At 42.3% G+C, this 17,072-nt stretch overlaps 1 protein-coding gene across 1 annotated transcript in view; it reads right to left on the bottom strand.

The window, feature by feature from the left end:
- LAMA3 (laminin subunit alpha 3) overlaps positions 1-17,072 on the bottom strand; it is a 241,196-nt gene that overhangs the window by 131,881 nt on the left and 92,243 nt on the right. The window contains exons 13-19 of the mRNA XM_049770908.1: positions 15,387-15,521; positions 10,318-10,455; positions 3,933-3,979; positions 2,719-2,818; positions 2,005-2,057; positions 1,490-1,595; positions 498-597 (exon numbers count right to left, since the gene is read on the bottom strand). Of these exons, the coding sequence (XP_049626865.1) occupies positions 498-597; positions 1,490-1,595; positions 2,005-2,057; positions 2,719-2,818; positions 3,933-3,979; positions 10,318-10,455; positions 15,387-15,521 (679 nt within the window). The remainder of the gene's footprint in view (positions 1-497; positions 598-1,489; positions 1,596-2,004; positions 2,058-2,718; positions 2,819-3,932; positions 3,980-10,317; positions 10,456-15,386; positions 15,522-17,072) is intronic.

Here is a 17,072-nt window from a genome sequence, read left to right on the forward strand (position 1 = left end):
TTGTTCTCTCTCCCTAGTTCTATAACATGAATTTCACACAGATCATCAGCCATGGGGACTCAACTCTTGCAGCAGGCTCTGGATTCACCCTCCTGGCTCTTTGCACTTTCCAGAGTGTAACTGTCAACTGCTGTGTTGGTATTGTTGCTGTTCTAGTATTGTTTAGGTCAGTTGTCATCCACAGACCACTGCCAGTTCACAGATGCAGAAAGATTGAAAATCAGTGGTCTGCCACCTGGTTTCTAACTGCCAGTCCATGGATAGGACAAGGAGCCAGTAGCAAGTATGGAAAGACTAAAGAATATTTGTTTACTGTATGTAGCTGGACCTGGTTTTAAAGGTATTGCTCCATTCTATCTTATTACACTCCCTGCAAGCATCCAGATATCACAGGTCTTCATCAGTCCTCTCTCCTTGAGGATGTTTTTTTCTTACCCAGTGCCATGAGAGAGACTTTCCCCAGTATCAATCTGGGAAGGGACTTCCTGAAGACTCACCGCTGGCAGGCTTTCCCCACAATGTGTTCTCGGCACTGACACTCTCCTGAGGGCCCACTGCACACAGGGCTGATGGATCCACCAATGTCACACTGACAACCTGAAAGACAGGAAGTGGAAACTGAGAAATCCAGGCCACCTTGTGGAACTGTGTTCCCCTGTGCAGGCTCTAGCTAACAGGTGGAGTGACTTTCCAGAGAGAGCATGTCTCCCAAAAGTTCACTTGCAGACTGAACTTTAATAATCATAGTTCTTTAATAAACTTTCTTTTAAGTATTTTATGTGAAGCATTGTGATTTACAAAGATATTCATAGTTGGGTTTTAGACATTAGTTTCAGCACTAATCCCACCACTAATATCAACCTCCCTCCACCAATTTTCTCAAGATCCATCCCACATTCCACCTCCTACCTACTTCACACATACAGCTTGCCATCCTAACAAGCACCTTTTTTAAAATTTGACTACTAAAGTTTGGATCTCATGGTTTCATTGCTGTTGACTTCATGGTCTGGATATTTAATTCTGTGGCTTGGTTGGAGCCCCATCCAGAGTTGATTGCCCAACCATTGTCAGGTATGGCCTTGGAAGCCCCCAGAGCCACTGCATGGGGTGCAGTAGGTATCTCCAGTACTGCAGGGCCTAGACAGCATCAAAATATGAGTCCCTGTGTTAAACCACTGTTCTAGTTGATTGAGAATCACAGAGAGTTCCCTCAGGCCTTCTGAACTCTCCTTGGGAACCCCCCAAAATAATAAAAGCTAATATCTTAATATCTTTATACTAGCCCCCTCCTCTCCTCTATCCTAATTGTGTTTTCAACATTAAGCCAACAATGCACTAAAGAAAAGAAAGGGAAGTAGCTTCCACTGGCAACCTGCAATGTTTTTACAACATAGCATCCCTGGAGTTTGGAAACTCCAAAGGCTACTCCTACTGGCTCAATTCAGCAACATGTCTGTTTCTCTTAGGACTCATAGCAGGGACTCACCTTGACACCCAAAGTAACTGTCTTCGGTCAGAAAGAAGTAGCCATCCTCACACGTGTCACAGGCATCACCACTCACGTGGAACTTGCAGCTACAGTCACCATCCCGCTGCAGAACAATGAGTCACATGACAAATTCAAGTAAGATTCTAGAGCTAACTGATCTTCAAGATATAGTGCTAGCTCACTGAAGGAGTACACCCATACTCTAAGAACTGTCGCTCAGATCTCCAGGCACCATCCCGTGGCAGGTATATTTGCCCTCTTTTGCACAGAAACTACATAATCAACTGCTGTGACATTCTTCTAGGATCCTACAAGAAACTGGCGAAGGCAGGGACAGAGTGGTAGCGCAAAGGGTAAGGCATCTGCCTTGCCTGCGCTAGCCTAGGATGGACCGTGGTTCGGTCCCCCGCGTCCCATATGGTCCCCCAAGCCAGGAGTGATTTCTGAGCACATAGCCAGGTGTGCGTCACCGGATGTGCCCCCCCCCCAAAAAGAAACTGGCCAAGGTTTACCTGCCCACACTCTCCAATTCCGCTTACTGTTCCTGCAGCATGGCACTGGCAGTCTGTGAAAAGAAGAAGCATTCTTGAATCTAGGGCTCCACCCAAAACTCACCCAGGCTACGGGAACTCAATATACAAAAATTCATTATAGCAAAACGATACGCCCAGCCCCTTCCATAGAATTCTCATTTGAAAGTGGACTTTCAAAGTTTCCATCATAGGTTAAGTAAGAGTGCTGCTTTCAAGGGTGGGCAGAAACATCCGATCAGTCCCCATCACCACAGTGTCACGGCATTTTTTTCAATGACACCTTGAGTATCAAGGCCATTTTCGATGTGCTTGCATGCATACATGTTCCATTCAAGACTATTCACTCACCTATTGCTTGGGGTTTTACAGTTTCTCTCTTGGCTTCAATGTACATATAATATTTTTTAGTAAGTAAAATAAAAATAAGCAGATTTAAAGACAGGCAGTTAAAACCATGTATCAAAAGCTGCTTTTGCAAACAACAAAATATATATAGAAACAGGATATGAAGCCTTTGCAGAGAATTTGAAAATGGCAGTTCTGCCAACATGGGGAGCAAACTGTCAAAATATTTACACGGAATTTCTGAGAAACTGAACTGATGAAATCGTATTTTGTGGATCTAGTGGATCTAGTATTTTCTGGATCAAAGTTATTACATTTTCTGAAAACTATGGAGGAAAGAAACCTTACCTGAGCATCCACTGGGGTCATCTAGGGCAAGGTTCCAATATAATGGTTTGCAGATGCTACATGTAGGACCTTCTACATGAAGCTTACACTGGCAGTATCCCTTCAAAAGAAATCAATCTAATAATTGACATCTCAGAATTAAGACCTATGTTCAAACATGTGTTCAAAACAAACTCTTCCCAAGAAATATATTTAATTAAATTGGATATATTCAGGGAGAATAAAAGTATACTGAGAAGATTCTACAATCTGATCATTCGGTATTTTTATTCATTCATTATATAAATAAATTATACTTGTAATTCAAATAAAATTTAAATATTCAGAAAAGATAAAAATATTTTAATTACTAATTATATAACATTATCATGATTTGCTAAACCTGTCACAGCCTGCACTTTACATTTAAAAGGGAAAAAGAGCACCTGCATATAGAACAAGTAGAGAATCATAGGAAACATGTGTCTGAACCTGTTTTTGTAATAGGCATGTAGCTGGCTTGTTTTAACATGATCAAGCCTCAGAGTGTGGGTGCAGAGTGCTCCCACCCTTGCCCCAGTCCTGTCAGTGCCTGGATGTCAGCATCATCAGGCTATAAGGCAATTTCTACATTACTTGGAAAACTCACCAGAACAGCACAGCAATGTACTCAGAGTAATATCAGGTCAGTTGCAATGACTTTGCACACAGATAGCTTTATTTTTTGGTCTTTTTTGTGTGTTTGCTTACTTGTTTCGTAATTATATATGTCAGGCTATGTGAAGGACCCCAAGTTGACAATATCCTCCCTAGGAATACCCTAGGAATACCCTAGGAAAGCCAGGGTAATTGTACAGAGGGTAGGGCATTTGCTTCATAAGTAACCAACCTAGGTTTAATCCCCGGCACCTCATAGGTCCCTGAGCACCACCAGGAGTGATTACTGAGTGCAGAGCCAGGCCACTGTGCACAGCTGGGTATGCTCCCCCACCCCCAAAAAAAAAGAGTTAAACCCTAGAACTCTACAGTGAAAAGTTGAAAGAAATCTTCCCCCTCTCACCTTTCAAATACACAATAGCATGTGATAAGTTTGAAAAAGATAAAAGGCTCTTTATGAAACGTGGCCTTGGATCTCTATTTAATTTATTTTTAATTTCTGAAAGTTCTCAAATATATAAGTCATTAGCAAGCACAGAAAAAAGTTAGAATTGCCATTTTTCTCATCCCTTACTTACCAGGCTGGAGTTGAGAGTACCCGCGGGGTCACAGTCACTGTCAGAGTCTGTGAAGGGTTTAGAAGTGTTTTAAATGACTGGCATATCACTTGAGTTTTTTATTGTTTTTGATATTTGAAATTTTTAAGGTTTACACATTTAAAAAAAATAATGAATCTGCATTTATCTTAAAATTTGCCTTTTTCCCCCAGCCACACCTAGAGGTACTCAGAGGCTTCTCCCAGATCTGTGTTCAGTAGTTTCCAGCAATGATTAGGAGACCATGCGGAACCAGGGATGGGACCAGCCTGCAAAGCCTGTCCACTGAGTCCACTGAGCTACCTCTCTGATCCTACATTTACATGTTTTGGTAGATGGTGTCAGGACCTGGCACATAATTCAGAAAAAGCCACCCTCAACCTTCATAATCACTCTCAATAATTGTCATGGTTCTTAATCCCCACATTATCCCTCTGCCGCAAAACAATTCTATTCCTTATTGAGAAAATGGTGATTTAAATGAAAGAAAAAAAAAAAAAAAGTGGGGAGGGGGGTGGTTTCTGAAATTGTGCATATCCTTAGGATTGTCCAGAAGAGGGCAATATTGTATCAAGAACTGCAGCTACCTACTTAATACAAGAGAATTTATAAATGCCCCTTCCATTAACAAGACTTGTATTTGTAACAACCCCAGATATTTCATGTGTACTAAAGTTTTTCCACAATTAAGTAGCTTAATTTTCTGCCCTAGTTATAGTAGTATGAACCTAGTAAACTTTCCTTAACAAACAAGATTTGCAAAGTCTCAGTCTATACTGTTATATGGCATTAAACAAAGAAGCTTAGCTGCGTCTGGTTTTTCAAAGAACTAAAATACACCCATAATATGGTCTTGTTTTCTTATAAGTTGTTCCTTGAACATATTGCCCGTGATTTATTTTACCTTTCTCCTTGATTCTCATCCTTCCTTCCTTCCTTCCTCCTTCCTTCCTTCCTCCCTCCCTCCCTCCCTTCCTCCCTCCCTCCCTCCCTCCCTCCCTCCCTCCCTCCCTCCCTTCCTTCCTTCCTTCCTTCCTTCCTTCCTTCCTTCCTCCTTCCTTCCTTCCTCCCTCCCTCCCTTCCTCCCTCCCTCCCTCCCTTCCTTCCTTCCTTCCTTCCTTCCTCCCTTCCTTCCTTCCTTCCTTCCTTCCTTCCTTCCTTCCTTCCTCCCTTCCTTCCTTCCTCCCTTCCTTCCTTCCTCCCTTCCTTCCTCCCTCCCTCCCTTTCTTCCTTCCTCCCTTCCTCCCTCCCTCCCTTCCTCCCTTTCTCTCTCCCTCCTCCCTCCCTCCCTCCCTCCCTCCCTTCCTTCCTTCCTCCTTCCTTTCTTCCTTCCTCCCTCCCTCCCTTCCTTCCTCCTTTCCTCCCTCCCTCCCTTTCTTTCTTCCTTTCTTTCTCCCTCCCAACCTATCTCCCTTTCTTCCTTCCTTCCTCCCTTCCTCCCTCCTTTTCTTCCTCCCTTTCTCTTTCCCTCCTTCCTCCCTCCCTCCCTCCCTCCCTCCCTCTCTCCCTTCTCCCTTCCTTCCTCCCTTCCTCCCTCCCTTCCTCCCTTTCTCTCTCCCTCCCTTCCTCCCTTTCTTTCTTTTTCTTTCTTTTTCTTTCTTCTTTCTTTCTTTCTTTCTTTCTTTCTTTCTTTCTTTCTTTCTTTCTTTCTTTCTTTCTTTCTTTCTTTCTTTTCTTTCTTTCTTTCTTTCTTTCTTTCTTTCTTTCTTTCCTTCCTTCCTTCCTTCCTTCCTTCCTTCCTTCCTTCCTTCCTTCCTTCCTTCCTTCCTTCCTTCCTTCCTTCCTCTTTCTTTTTTAAAACTGTACCTATTTCTTCCTCAGTGGTCTACACAGCCTTCCAGCTCACAGTGGTTTTTGTTAGGCAGAGCCAATCTTAGCTCCTCTCTAGGCTAATCACATTACCACCGGCTCTGGGGAACTGGTGTAGTCAGTCACCAGTTCTGCAACCAGAATCTTTCCTTCTACTTCTCAGCAGGGTTGAGCAAACCCACCCATGAGAGCCTTGTAGGGACCTTTGGTCATTCTCAGATGTGGGAGCCCACTCCAGCAGTAAATTCTTGTCCATGGCAAACAAGCCTAGTCTCCTGGAGATTCTGCTGGGTTTCTGGCATTAGTTTAAAGTTCTGGTCTTATCTCCAAACAAATCTGAACAAGGGTCTCAAGGCACAGCCAGGAGAAAAAGAGGTAGAGAAAACCAAGCTGTGTGGTGGGCATCCTCTACAAACACCTCTTCTTCATACAGTTAGTATGAAATGATCATGGAGTAGCCAGCCTTGGAGAATGCAGAACATATGTACAAACTAGAGGATGATTTCTAGAACATCTTAAGATTTAATTGTAATGAAAACTGCTACACATTTTTCTTTTTTGGGGGGGGGGCACACCCGTTTGATGCTCAGGGGTTACTCCTGGCTACGCGCTCAGAAATCGCCCCTGGCTTGGGGGGACCATATGGGACACCGGGGGATCTAACCGCAGTCGCGATCTTTCCTTGGCTATCGCTTGCAAGGCAGACACCTTACCTCTAGCACCACCTTCCCGGCCCCTGCTACACATTTTTTAATGCAACTGCCATCCATACACACAGCTACTGGTGCTGGTACCAACCCTTCCCAGAGAGCTATAAATGGCACATGAAAAGTGAGCTGACTCCACCCATGAAGGGCAGACCCAGAGGTGCCCTGACACTCATGTCCGTGGCAACACACATCTCCTAGTCAATGAACCCTAGCACAACACATAGAAAACATCACACTATAAATGTAACAATGGGAAACAGTACAGGCCTCCACCACCCTTACAGAAAGAATATAGCAGCTCTGATGATCTGAAAAGAGCCAATCACTTATTTAGCCTCTCACATAAGAAATTTAAAGAAATATGGAGGATCCTCTTAGAATTCCAAGAAAACATGGAACAAGCTAAATGTGCCACAAATAAGAATCAAGAGCATCTGAAAATAGAAGTAAGAAAACTACAGACAGAAGTAACAGGACTGAAAAACTTGGTAGGTGAAATGAAAACCTCACTGGAAAGCCTCTCAAATAAAGTAACAGTGTCTGAGGACAGAATCCATGTACTGGAAGATGAGATACATTAAAATACCATACAACAGAAGAAATTGGAAAAGAGCCTTAAAACAAATGATCAGACAATGGAAAAAAATCCTCAAAGAATGTGAACATATGAAAATAGAAGTCTTTGATAAACTCAACAGAAACAACATATAAATCATTGAAGTCCCAAAGACCCAGGAAGAAAATCCCCAGGAAGAATCAACAATCAAGGACATCATTGCAGAGAAACTCCCAAAGCTAAAAGTGCATACAACCAATCTTGTAACACCTAAAGAGTAACACCTAAAAAAGAACCAAAGAAAAGGGCGAAATGAAACATCCGTGTCACAATGATGAATACCACAAAGATAGAATACTGAAAGCAGCAAGATCAAAAAGGGAAATTGTGTACAAAGGAAAATATTAAGATTTACAGCAGACCTGTCATGAGAGAACCCCTCAAGAACAAAGGCAGTGGTGGAATATAGTGATAAAACTCAATGAAATGAATGTTTTGCCTATAGTACTTCATCCAGCCAGACTTACATTCAGGTTTGAAGGAAGCATATATATCTTCATGGATAAACAACAGCTCAGAAACTTTACAGATTCAAAACCACCTTTAAAGACAAACTGAAAGGTCTACTTTAAGACAATACAGACCAACAGACACACCAAACTCCTACACAAAGATGACACTAAATCCCATAACAATTATCTCTCATTGTTAATGGACTAAATTAATCAGTTATGAGATACAGAGTGCCAAAATGAGTCAAAAATCTGAATCCAACATTCTGCTGCCTAGAAGAAACACATCTGAATAGTCAAAACAAACATAGACTCAAAATTAAAGGTTGGAGGACAATCATCCAAGCAAACTACTCCCTTACAAAAGCTGGAGTGGTCATATTATTATCAGACAACACAAACTTTATACTTAAAAAAGTTATAAGGAACAAATGTGGATATTTTGTAATAATCAAGGTACATGTAAAAAAGAAAGAAATCACACTCCTAAACATATATGCACCTAATGAGGGACCAGCAAAATATTTAAAACAATTGTTGAAAAATCTGAAAGAAGACATCAATAGCAATACAATATAGTGAGAGACCTAAATACTATCCAATCAACCCTTGCTAGGTAAACCAGGCTAAGATCTAACAAGAATATACTAGTTTTAAAAGGAGAAATGGAAGAAAGTGGCCTAGTATACACATACACACACACATACACACACACACACACACATATCTTTCCACCCCCAGGAAACTGGATACACAATCTTCTCTAGTGCACATAGGTCATTCTCCTGGATAGACCACATGCTGGCACATAAAACATATCTCCATAAAATCAAGAGAACAGAAATTGTACAAACTACCTTCTCAGATCACAATGCACTGAAATTAGAAGTGAACTATAAAAAGACACAGAAGAAAAAACTTTAATACCTAGAAATCAAACAACTCACTACTGAAAAACTAGTGGATCAGAGATCAAACCAAAGAGAAAATCAAAAGATTCCTGGAAACAAATGCAAATGAAGACACAAATTATCAGAATTTGTGGGTCACAGCAAAAGAAATACTAAGAGGAAAATTTATAGCTTTGCAAGTACACATCAGGAAGCAAGAAGAGGCTTACACAAATAACTTAATGTCACAGCTTATAAAATTAGAAAGTAATCAACAAAATGAACCAAAAATAGGTAGGCAGAAGAAAATAACAAAGCTTAGAGCATGTGGGTAATCATGGTGCTTAAAGATTTTATAAAAAATAAAATAAAATAGAAATAAAATTATCTGGGCAAAAAAAAAAAAGAAAGCAAATATAAAGTAAAATAAAAAAGATTTAGTTGTAGAACAGAAACATCACTCTCTCTCTTTTCAGTCAGTGGAAGGATGAGCTTCAGTCACTGCCTGCACAAAAATCCTCAGTTTGTTGTTTTCTAAACCCAACAGTTTCCACTTTACACCTTTCTCTTCTCTCCTATGTTGGTGTACCATGGCATAATCTCTGCCATCAACAAGGAAATGATGCAAAACCCCAGCTAAAGTCCCGGTTTGCCTACCTAGCAGACTCCCCCAAAACAGCTGAGTCAGTGTGGAGTTGGTCACAGTATACCAATGCACAGTGGACTACATGCACCGGACAGAGAAAAGCCCCAATGCAGGGGTCAAGGAAGAAACCTTTAGAAAAAATAAGGATCACCTTGGCCACCCTGCCATTCAGTGTGAGCATCCTGTGAATCAGGAAGTACATCCTTTAAGAAAAATTGCTTTAAGAAGAAATTATTTGATGGCCGGAGCCCTAGTACAGTGGTAGGGCATTTGCCTTTCATGCAGCTGACCTAGGATGAATAGTGGTTCCATCCCCTGATATCTCATATGGTCCTTTGGCCAGGAGCGATTTCTGAGTGCAGCGTCAGGAGTAACTCCTGAGCGCTACTGAATGTGCCCCCCACAAAAAAAAAAAATCCAAGAAGAAATTATTCGAAATTATGCAATTTGCTGTGTATGCAGTATGCATGGAACTAGAAGGTACTATGCAGTGTAAAGTCATTCTTGAGGAAAAGGGACAGACATCCAGGATGAACTCTTTCTTCTGTGGCATTTATATAGATACACAGTCAGGAAGCAACAAAGGGCCAAAGGCAAGAGAACAGAAATGGTCCACAGAGCTGGGTAGGGGTGGGGCGGAGAATGGATGGGAAGGATTCTTGGAACATTGGTAGAGAGAAGCAGCACTCTAAGGTTGGGTGATATCAGAACAATTAGAAACTATCATGAACAGTGTTGGAAAGTGTAGCACCTCAATAAAGACAATGAAAAATTAAATTCATTTAAAACTTATGGGGCGGAGGAGATTAAACCCCTTTGGGGTTATGGGAGGAGGCACATCTGATCAATTTTCAGTGGTCTTGTTTTGTTTTGTTTTGTGCCACACCCGGTAACGCTCAGGGGTTACTCCTGGCTATGTGCTCAGAAGTTGCTCCTGGCTTGGGGGACCATATGGGACGCCGGGGGATTGAACCGCCGTCCGTCCAAAGCTAGCGCAGGCAAGGCAGGCACCTTACCTTTAGCGCCACCGCCCGGCCCCAATTTTCAGTGGTCTTAAGGTGAGGAGGCAAAAGGCAGAGGAGAATCAAGAATGGGAGAAGTGACCATTGGGTGTCTACAGTGGGAGCAGATTGTACACACACACACACACACACACACACACACACACACACACACACACACACACACACACTCACACTCACACACACCAGGAGCCTGCCCGGACACTCTGGGATCCTCCTTACCTTGGCAGTGGGGAAAATCTAAGGCTCCTGAGAGACAGCGGTCACAGCGCCGCCCTGTAATCCCTGGGCGGCAGGCGCACTGACCACTCACTGGGTCGCAGGGAGTTTGGTAGGAGCCAAGCGCAGAGCACTGACAAGCTGGAAGAGAAGAACCTCGGTAAGACCCTGGAGCAGAGCAGCATCTGGCCGAGATCACGGGGGTTTGACGGTGTGGTGTGGCTTCACGGGAGGTGGGTGTGAGGCCCTGTTCCATTTCTGCTTCGCAAGATGCAAATAAATAAATTAAAAACACAGAAGCTGGACCCAAAAGTACAGCCCCATCTCTCATTATATCTGGGTCAGGAATCAAGCTGCTCAGCTCTTCTCAGACTCTGTTTCTCCTTTCTTAACTGGGCCTAATACCTGACAAGGCCTGTATTCTGCATCTCTCTTAGCACCCTGTGTGAGTCACTGTGATCTGGAGCAGCCTGTAGCTTGACCCTCGCATCTTCCACTTCGGCTTCTCTGTAGTCCTAACTTCTCAACATTGGGTTGCTTAAGTGTGTAGTATGGGGAAATGAGTACTGTGTTCACTGGTCCTATGACTAGGTGATGCTGTGGAGGTAAACATGAAAAACACACCCATCCTGATCCCACTGAGCAAAACATTCAGAAGAGGAGCTGGAGAATTAGAGTCCTGGTAAGAAAAAAAAATTTTACCACCAAGAGGCTAAATATTAGAGATGAAGACACATGTCTGATGCCTTTTGGTATCAGAATCTGATACCTCTTGGCAGACAGCAGGGAGAGTTAGTTCCTCTAAACTCTCATTCACAACTAGGAATGTTGTCTAGTCCAGTCTTTCTGGAAAACACTATGGATATTGTTTCAAAAAACTGGACATTGAGCTCCCATATAATCTAGCTACACCACTCCTAGGGACATACTCGAGGAACACAAAAACACAACACAAAAAAAGGCCTTCTGCACACCTATATTCATTGCAGTGCTATTTACAATAGCCAGAATCTGAAAACAGCCCAGATGTTTGACAACAGATGAGTGGCTAATGAAACTGTGGTACAAATACACAATGAAATACTATGCAGCTGTCAGAAAGAAATGAAGTCATGAAATTTTCCTATACACGGATGGAATGGAGACTACTTTGCTGAATGAAATAAGTCAGAGGAAGAGAGATAGACACAGAACAGTCTCACTCACCTGTGGATTTAAGAAAAATAAAAGACAGTATGGCAATAATACCCAGAGACAATAGAAATGAGGACCAAAAGGTTCAGCTCATGATATGTGCAGTTAGAGAAATAACTACACTAAAACTATTATGACAATGTTAGTAAGAGAAATAGAATGCCTGTCTCAAAGTCAGGAAAGGGGTGGTGGAGGAAGGAGATGGGGTCATTGGTGGTAGGAAGGTTGCAGTGTTGAAGGGGTCGTGTACTTTTCTATGACTGAAACCCAACTACAAACATGTTTGTAACCATGGTGTTTAAATAAAGATATTTAAAAAAAATAAGTTAGTTTCTCTTGAGTAAGACAGATGAGGTAGTCCTCCAAGTAAGTGGAGTTGAAGAGAAGACTGAGATCCCCGAGGAAGAAAAAATTCTGCTTTCAGATTGTTTGTTTTTTTCTTTGGGCTTTGGGCTATATCCAGAGTTACTCAGGACTTACTTCTGGCTTTGTACTCAGAATTACTTCTGGTAGAATTATGGGATCATACAGGATGCCTCGATCAAACCATGATCAGCTATGTTCAAGGCAAGTGCCCTATCTGTGGTACTATTTCTCAGACCCCTCAAGATTGATTTTGAACTCATGCTGTAAAACCAATTTTTCCTAGGACCCCTGTCTGCCAGTCTGCCCTGCAAAGTTTAGACTTGCTGAATAAGTCAGGTCTTTAAAATAAATCTCTCACTAAACATACACGTGTGTATTTGCATACACACACAGCCCTGTGGGTTATGTTTCTTGGTTACCACAGGCTCTACTGTCATTTCTGATCCCTGTATGGGAAAGTGAATGCAGATGGACAACCAGCACTCAGGAGGCAGGCGCTCAGCACTGACTGCTCTGGTCTCGGGATGTGTCAAGGAAGCCTGGGGAGGTACACTCCCACTCTTGAGGGAGAACCCAGAATATTAAAAGTGAGTGTGTTTGTTCTAAAACAGTACATTATTACTCAATCTGGCACCACACTGCCCCTTTCTATCCAATCATCATTGGAAGCTGCCAACTCCAAACCTGAGCCCCAACATTGGCAGTCCTTTTCTCCCTCTCAAAAAACATCATTAGATTCTACAAATATTGTTATCCTGTTCCTTGTTCTGGTCCAGGTACTTTGGGATTTCTGGGGATTTGAGCCATTCTAATTTATTTCTCATTGTTTTTGCTCTAAAACACTAATGAGTGACATGTTGACAAGTTCCACGGGCAGGGAACTAGTCCCATATACTCCCCCACATCTTCCTGGCCTTAGTACATGCCCAGTAGACACTTGTTAAATGAAAGAATAAGGAACTCTTGAGATCCTCTACAGGCTCAGTCCTTTCATGGGCTCTGGACACATACTTCCTAAAATACTATGAGATGGTCTTCCTATGAGTAATGCCATCCTCTACCTTCTAACCTTTAAGCACTTACTCCTGGCTCTGAGCTTAGGAATAACTCTTTGAAGGAGTCATATAGGGCTCTGGGGATTGAACACGGTCAGTTGTGTGCAAGAGAATGTCTTGCCCATGGTACAATCTCTCTGGCCCTCTCAGAGTTTATATAAATCAAAGGTTTCCAAAATGATTTGGTATCCATTTTTCCAGAAAAAAGAATTAATACTCAATTCCCCCTTAAACTAACTTCTTTAAGTGAGCAAGAAGAAGTTTCCCTAGTTGCACTCAAGGCTACTGGAACTCCCTTCCCCAACTGCACATTATTCACTGGGGCAGGGCTGATCAAATAATCAATAAAAATATGAATTGCAAATCAAGGGGTCAATTTATAGCAAGTTCACACAGAACTTGTCTTCAGACATTACTTTCCAGAGGTCTGTTTCCCTCCATGGAAGCCCTAGAGGGCTTGCCAGGAAGCATCTCAGGTTTGACACTTGCCCACAATCATTAAATTTATCTGCTCCTATTGGCTAGATTTTATATTTGGCAGAATATGACAATTAGAATGGATAGCTCTGCTGGCACTGAATTTATAGTAGATTTCCATGAAAGATCTTCAGGTAGAACTCAAAGATATAGAAAACTCCACTACAAACAGATGGGAGTCCTGAGTCAGGGGATTGTGGTTGAATATGAGGACATGAGGCTGTCAAGTGACTAAATTTCAAAGTCAGAAGAGGATCACCTGAGTCCATATTCCTGTCACATAACCCCATAGTGGATAACTATAAAATTGTATCAGAAATAAAAAAAAAAAAGGAAAAGGATGAGGATGAAGAGAACAGGAAGGAAAAATTTAGGAGGAAGGTGGGAATGAAGGACAAGAAAAGAAAGAAATCAGGGCCAGAGTGATGGCGCAGTGGTAGGGCATTTGCCTTGCATGAAGCTCACCTAGGACGGACCAAAGTTCGATCCACCAGGGTCCCATATGGTCCCCCGAGCCAAGAGCAATTTCTGAGTGCAGAGCCAGGAGTAACCCCTGAGAGTCACTGGGTGTAGCCCAAAAATAAAAAAGAAAAAAGAAAAAAGAAAAAAAAGGAAGATGGGGTGAAGAAAAAAAAAGATAAAAGCAAGCTCGCTAATGAATAATTTAATCAGGAATAGATATTTCATCCCAGGGTTAGAGGTAGAGCTAAACCAAACATCAACAAAACATACAAGTCATCAATACATAAAATCAGTTCTCCAATCTGGCCTCATATCTATGTCTTGATTCATACTGTAAGAAAAAAACTAAAGGGCACTTGAGTGAGTTGAAATTAAACTGAGAAGAATAAGGCATTGTAATTTGAGATAAATCTGGAGAAAATTAAGTTAATACAAAACATGCATGCAGAACTGCAATTGTCAAGAACAACTCAGAACGTTTTTTTCCCCTCAAGATCTTTCCTATCCTTAAAGTAATACTGAACAGATTCATAAGAATATTATTTGGCTAGAATATACCAGGCTGTTGATATACCATTTGGGGCCACATCGATTGGATTCTAAAATACAGTCAAGTAATCAATTTGACCTAAAAAAAGAGAGAGAGAGAAATGAAAACACTAGGCCAGACAGCAATGCTATGCCAAATTCAGATTTCATCAAATCTACATCTCAGCTGCTAACTTTGATGCTGCCCCTTCAATTTTTTTTTGTTTGTTTTTTTTTGTTTGTTTTTTTTTTGTTTGTTTTTGCGTCACACCCGGCGGTGCTCAGGGGTTACTCCTGGCTGTCTGCTCAGAAATAGCTCCTGGCAGGCACGGGGGACCATATGGGACACCGGGATTCGAACCAACCACCTTTGGTCCTGGATCGGTTGTTTGCAAGGAAAACGCCGCTGTGCTATCTCTCCGGGCCCTGCCCCTTCAATTTTTAAGGGTAATTTTAAAGAGACAACAAAAGCTGCCCCCTAAACTCTAAAATCAGAGAAGAAAACTACCTCAAAGAAAATCTCTCAGATCTTCGGCTCAAATCTGGAGCAACAACCTGCAGGAAATATGTTTCCCACAATCTGAAACATGGGGAGAGGTGGTGCATCATCTTTGGGGAAAAAGCAATGGCAGGCAAAGGGGAGGAAATAAAGGAGAGAAACTTAAAGAGACTCATTCATTTGTTTGCTCACTCAACCCAACATGCACTAAGCACAGATTATTCTTCTCTAGGGCTGTGCCAGGCCCCTTCCTCCACGGGCCATCATGCCTGACAAGTTCCTCACACTGTTCAGAAAACACCTGCACAAAGGCAGTGGGTTCCAGAGCAGGTTCAGCATCAGGGAAGAAGAAGGAAACAGGAGAAAGGTCAAGGCAGGGCCAGTGAAGGACAGTCCTTGCAGCATATACAGTGTTCACTCACTGAACTGCACATGCAGTCCTGCTTGAGGAGCGATCCACTGTGGGGGATCCAGCAGAAGTGCCCACTTACCTTGGCAAATGGGGAAAGAGTAGGCATCTGAGCGGCAGGAGTCACACCGGGGGCCCTCCACCCCAGGGCGGCACAGGCACCGTCCCTGGGTATCGCAGATTTCTGGGAGTACTCCTTCCAGCTCACAGTCACAGCCTGTGAAAAAAAGACTCTGATGCGGCCTGGCCCCCATCCTAGTCACTCTCCCTTCCCACACACCAGTCAGGGACACAGGTTATGAGGCACCTATGCAGGCCTCTCCAACCCCCAAGACAGCATCCTGAAAAGAAATCAAATAGTACACACACACACACACACACACACACACACACACACACACACACACAGAACTTCTAGAAGGTAATATCTAACATGGGTTTTATTTTATTAAGCAACTACAATTTTGGAATCTCTACCCTTGAGGAATCAAACAATTTTAGGTCTGTTCAACCAAACATCAACTTTCTAGGTTCCCCATTAAATGATTAATTCTAGACTAAGCTTATTTCTAACTTTCATATTTAAGGAAAAAAACTATTGTAACTTCAGTCCCACTGTGTACCAGATGTGACTTTGGGGTTGAACTCCTAATCTTTCAGGCCTGAGGTCTTCCCAACACTCAGGCTGCTTCTAACCCTGTAGGTCAAGTTCAAGGCCAATCCCTCCTCAGGAAGTGTTCTCTAGGCTGGCTAACAGGCATCTCCCTAACTTTCCAAATCCCTAGTGCCAGACTCTCTGTCTCAGTTGTGTCTTTCACCTTTTCATTGTTGAATTCACATGTTGATCTCATGACTTGTTTGGATCTCTAGAATGAGTCTAAAATGCTGCAGTGGGACTTTCAAGCCTGGTCACAATAGGTTGTGGTTTCCAAGATCATCCTCTGGGAAGCCTGAAGCCAGTGTGATGGTACCCACTGGCATCACAAATGACAAAAGTCTCATGGAGAGAAAAGTTCAACTATCTCTAGTGACCTTCCATAAAGTCCAGCAGAAATACAGCTCTGCCAACTGACTCGAAGTTAGAAATAGTCCATATTATTTAGCCACTATGTTCTGGATGATCCAAAACATTATAGCATGAATGGGTAAAACATCCATCAGACTGAAAACCATGAAAAAATTTACCTGAGCACACCCTTTTCCAAATATCATCACACATACTGCTCAACAAATATTTCTCAGTAGTACAGAGTTCAGGGGCAGAGAGAGCAAGGCACTTGCCTTGCATGCAACCAAGATTCAATCCCCAGAACTTGATTCCCTCCAAGAGTTACTCTTGAGTACAGAGTTAGAAGCAAGCACAGAGCATCACAAGGTGTTGCCCCCAAATATATATATATACATACATATATATACATATATACAAGGATTCATATTTGGCTTCATTATGCGTACACAAATTTTCTTTAGCTGAAGAAATGGGGACTCAGAAATACTGATCAAATATGAACTCCAATCTGCCTCATTTCTGATGTCCATGTCTATTCTTTCTATCATTCTAAAATCATAAACTGAAACTGATTTTAAAGCTCACACTCAGGCATGTCTTACATGCACATACATACATTTAAAAATCCACTTTTTTGTTTTGTTTGGGAACCACACTCAAAGGTACAAAGGAGCTAATCCTGGCTCTGTGCTCAGGATGCCTTTTTGTCTTCTTCCACACACTTCAGCTAACATGCCTTCATACCCAGCTATAAAGCTT

This window comes from Suncus etruscus, chromosome 3, assembly GCF_024139225.1.
Source record: "Suncus etruscus isolate mSunEtr1 chromosome 3, mSunEtr1.pri.cur, whole genome shotgun sequence".
Lineage (NCBI taxonomy): Eukaryota > Metazoa > Chordata > Mammalia > Eulipotyphla > Soricidae > Suncus > Suncus etruscus.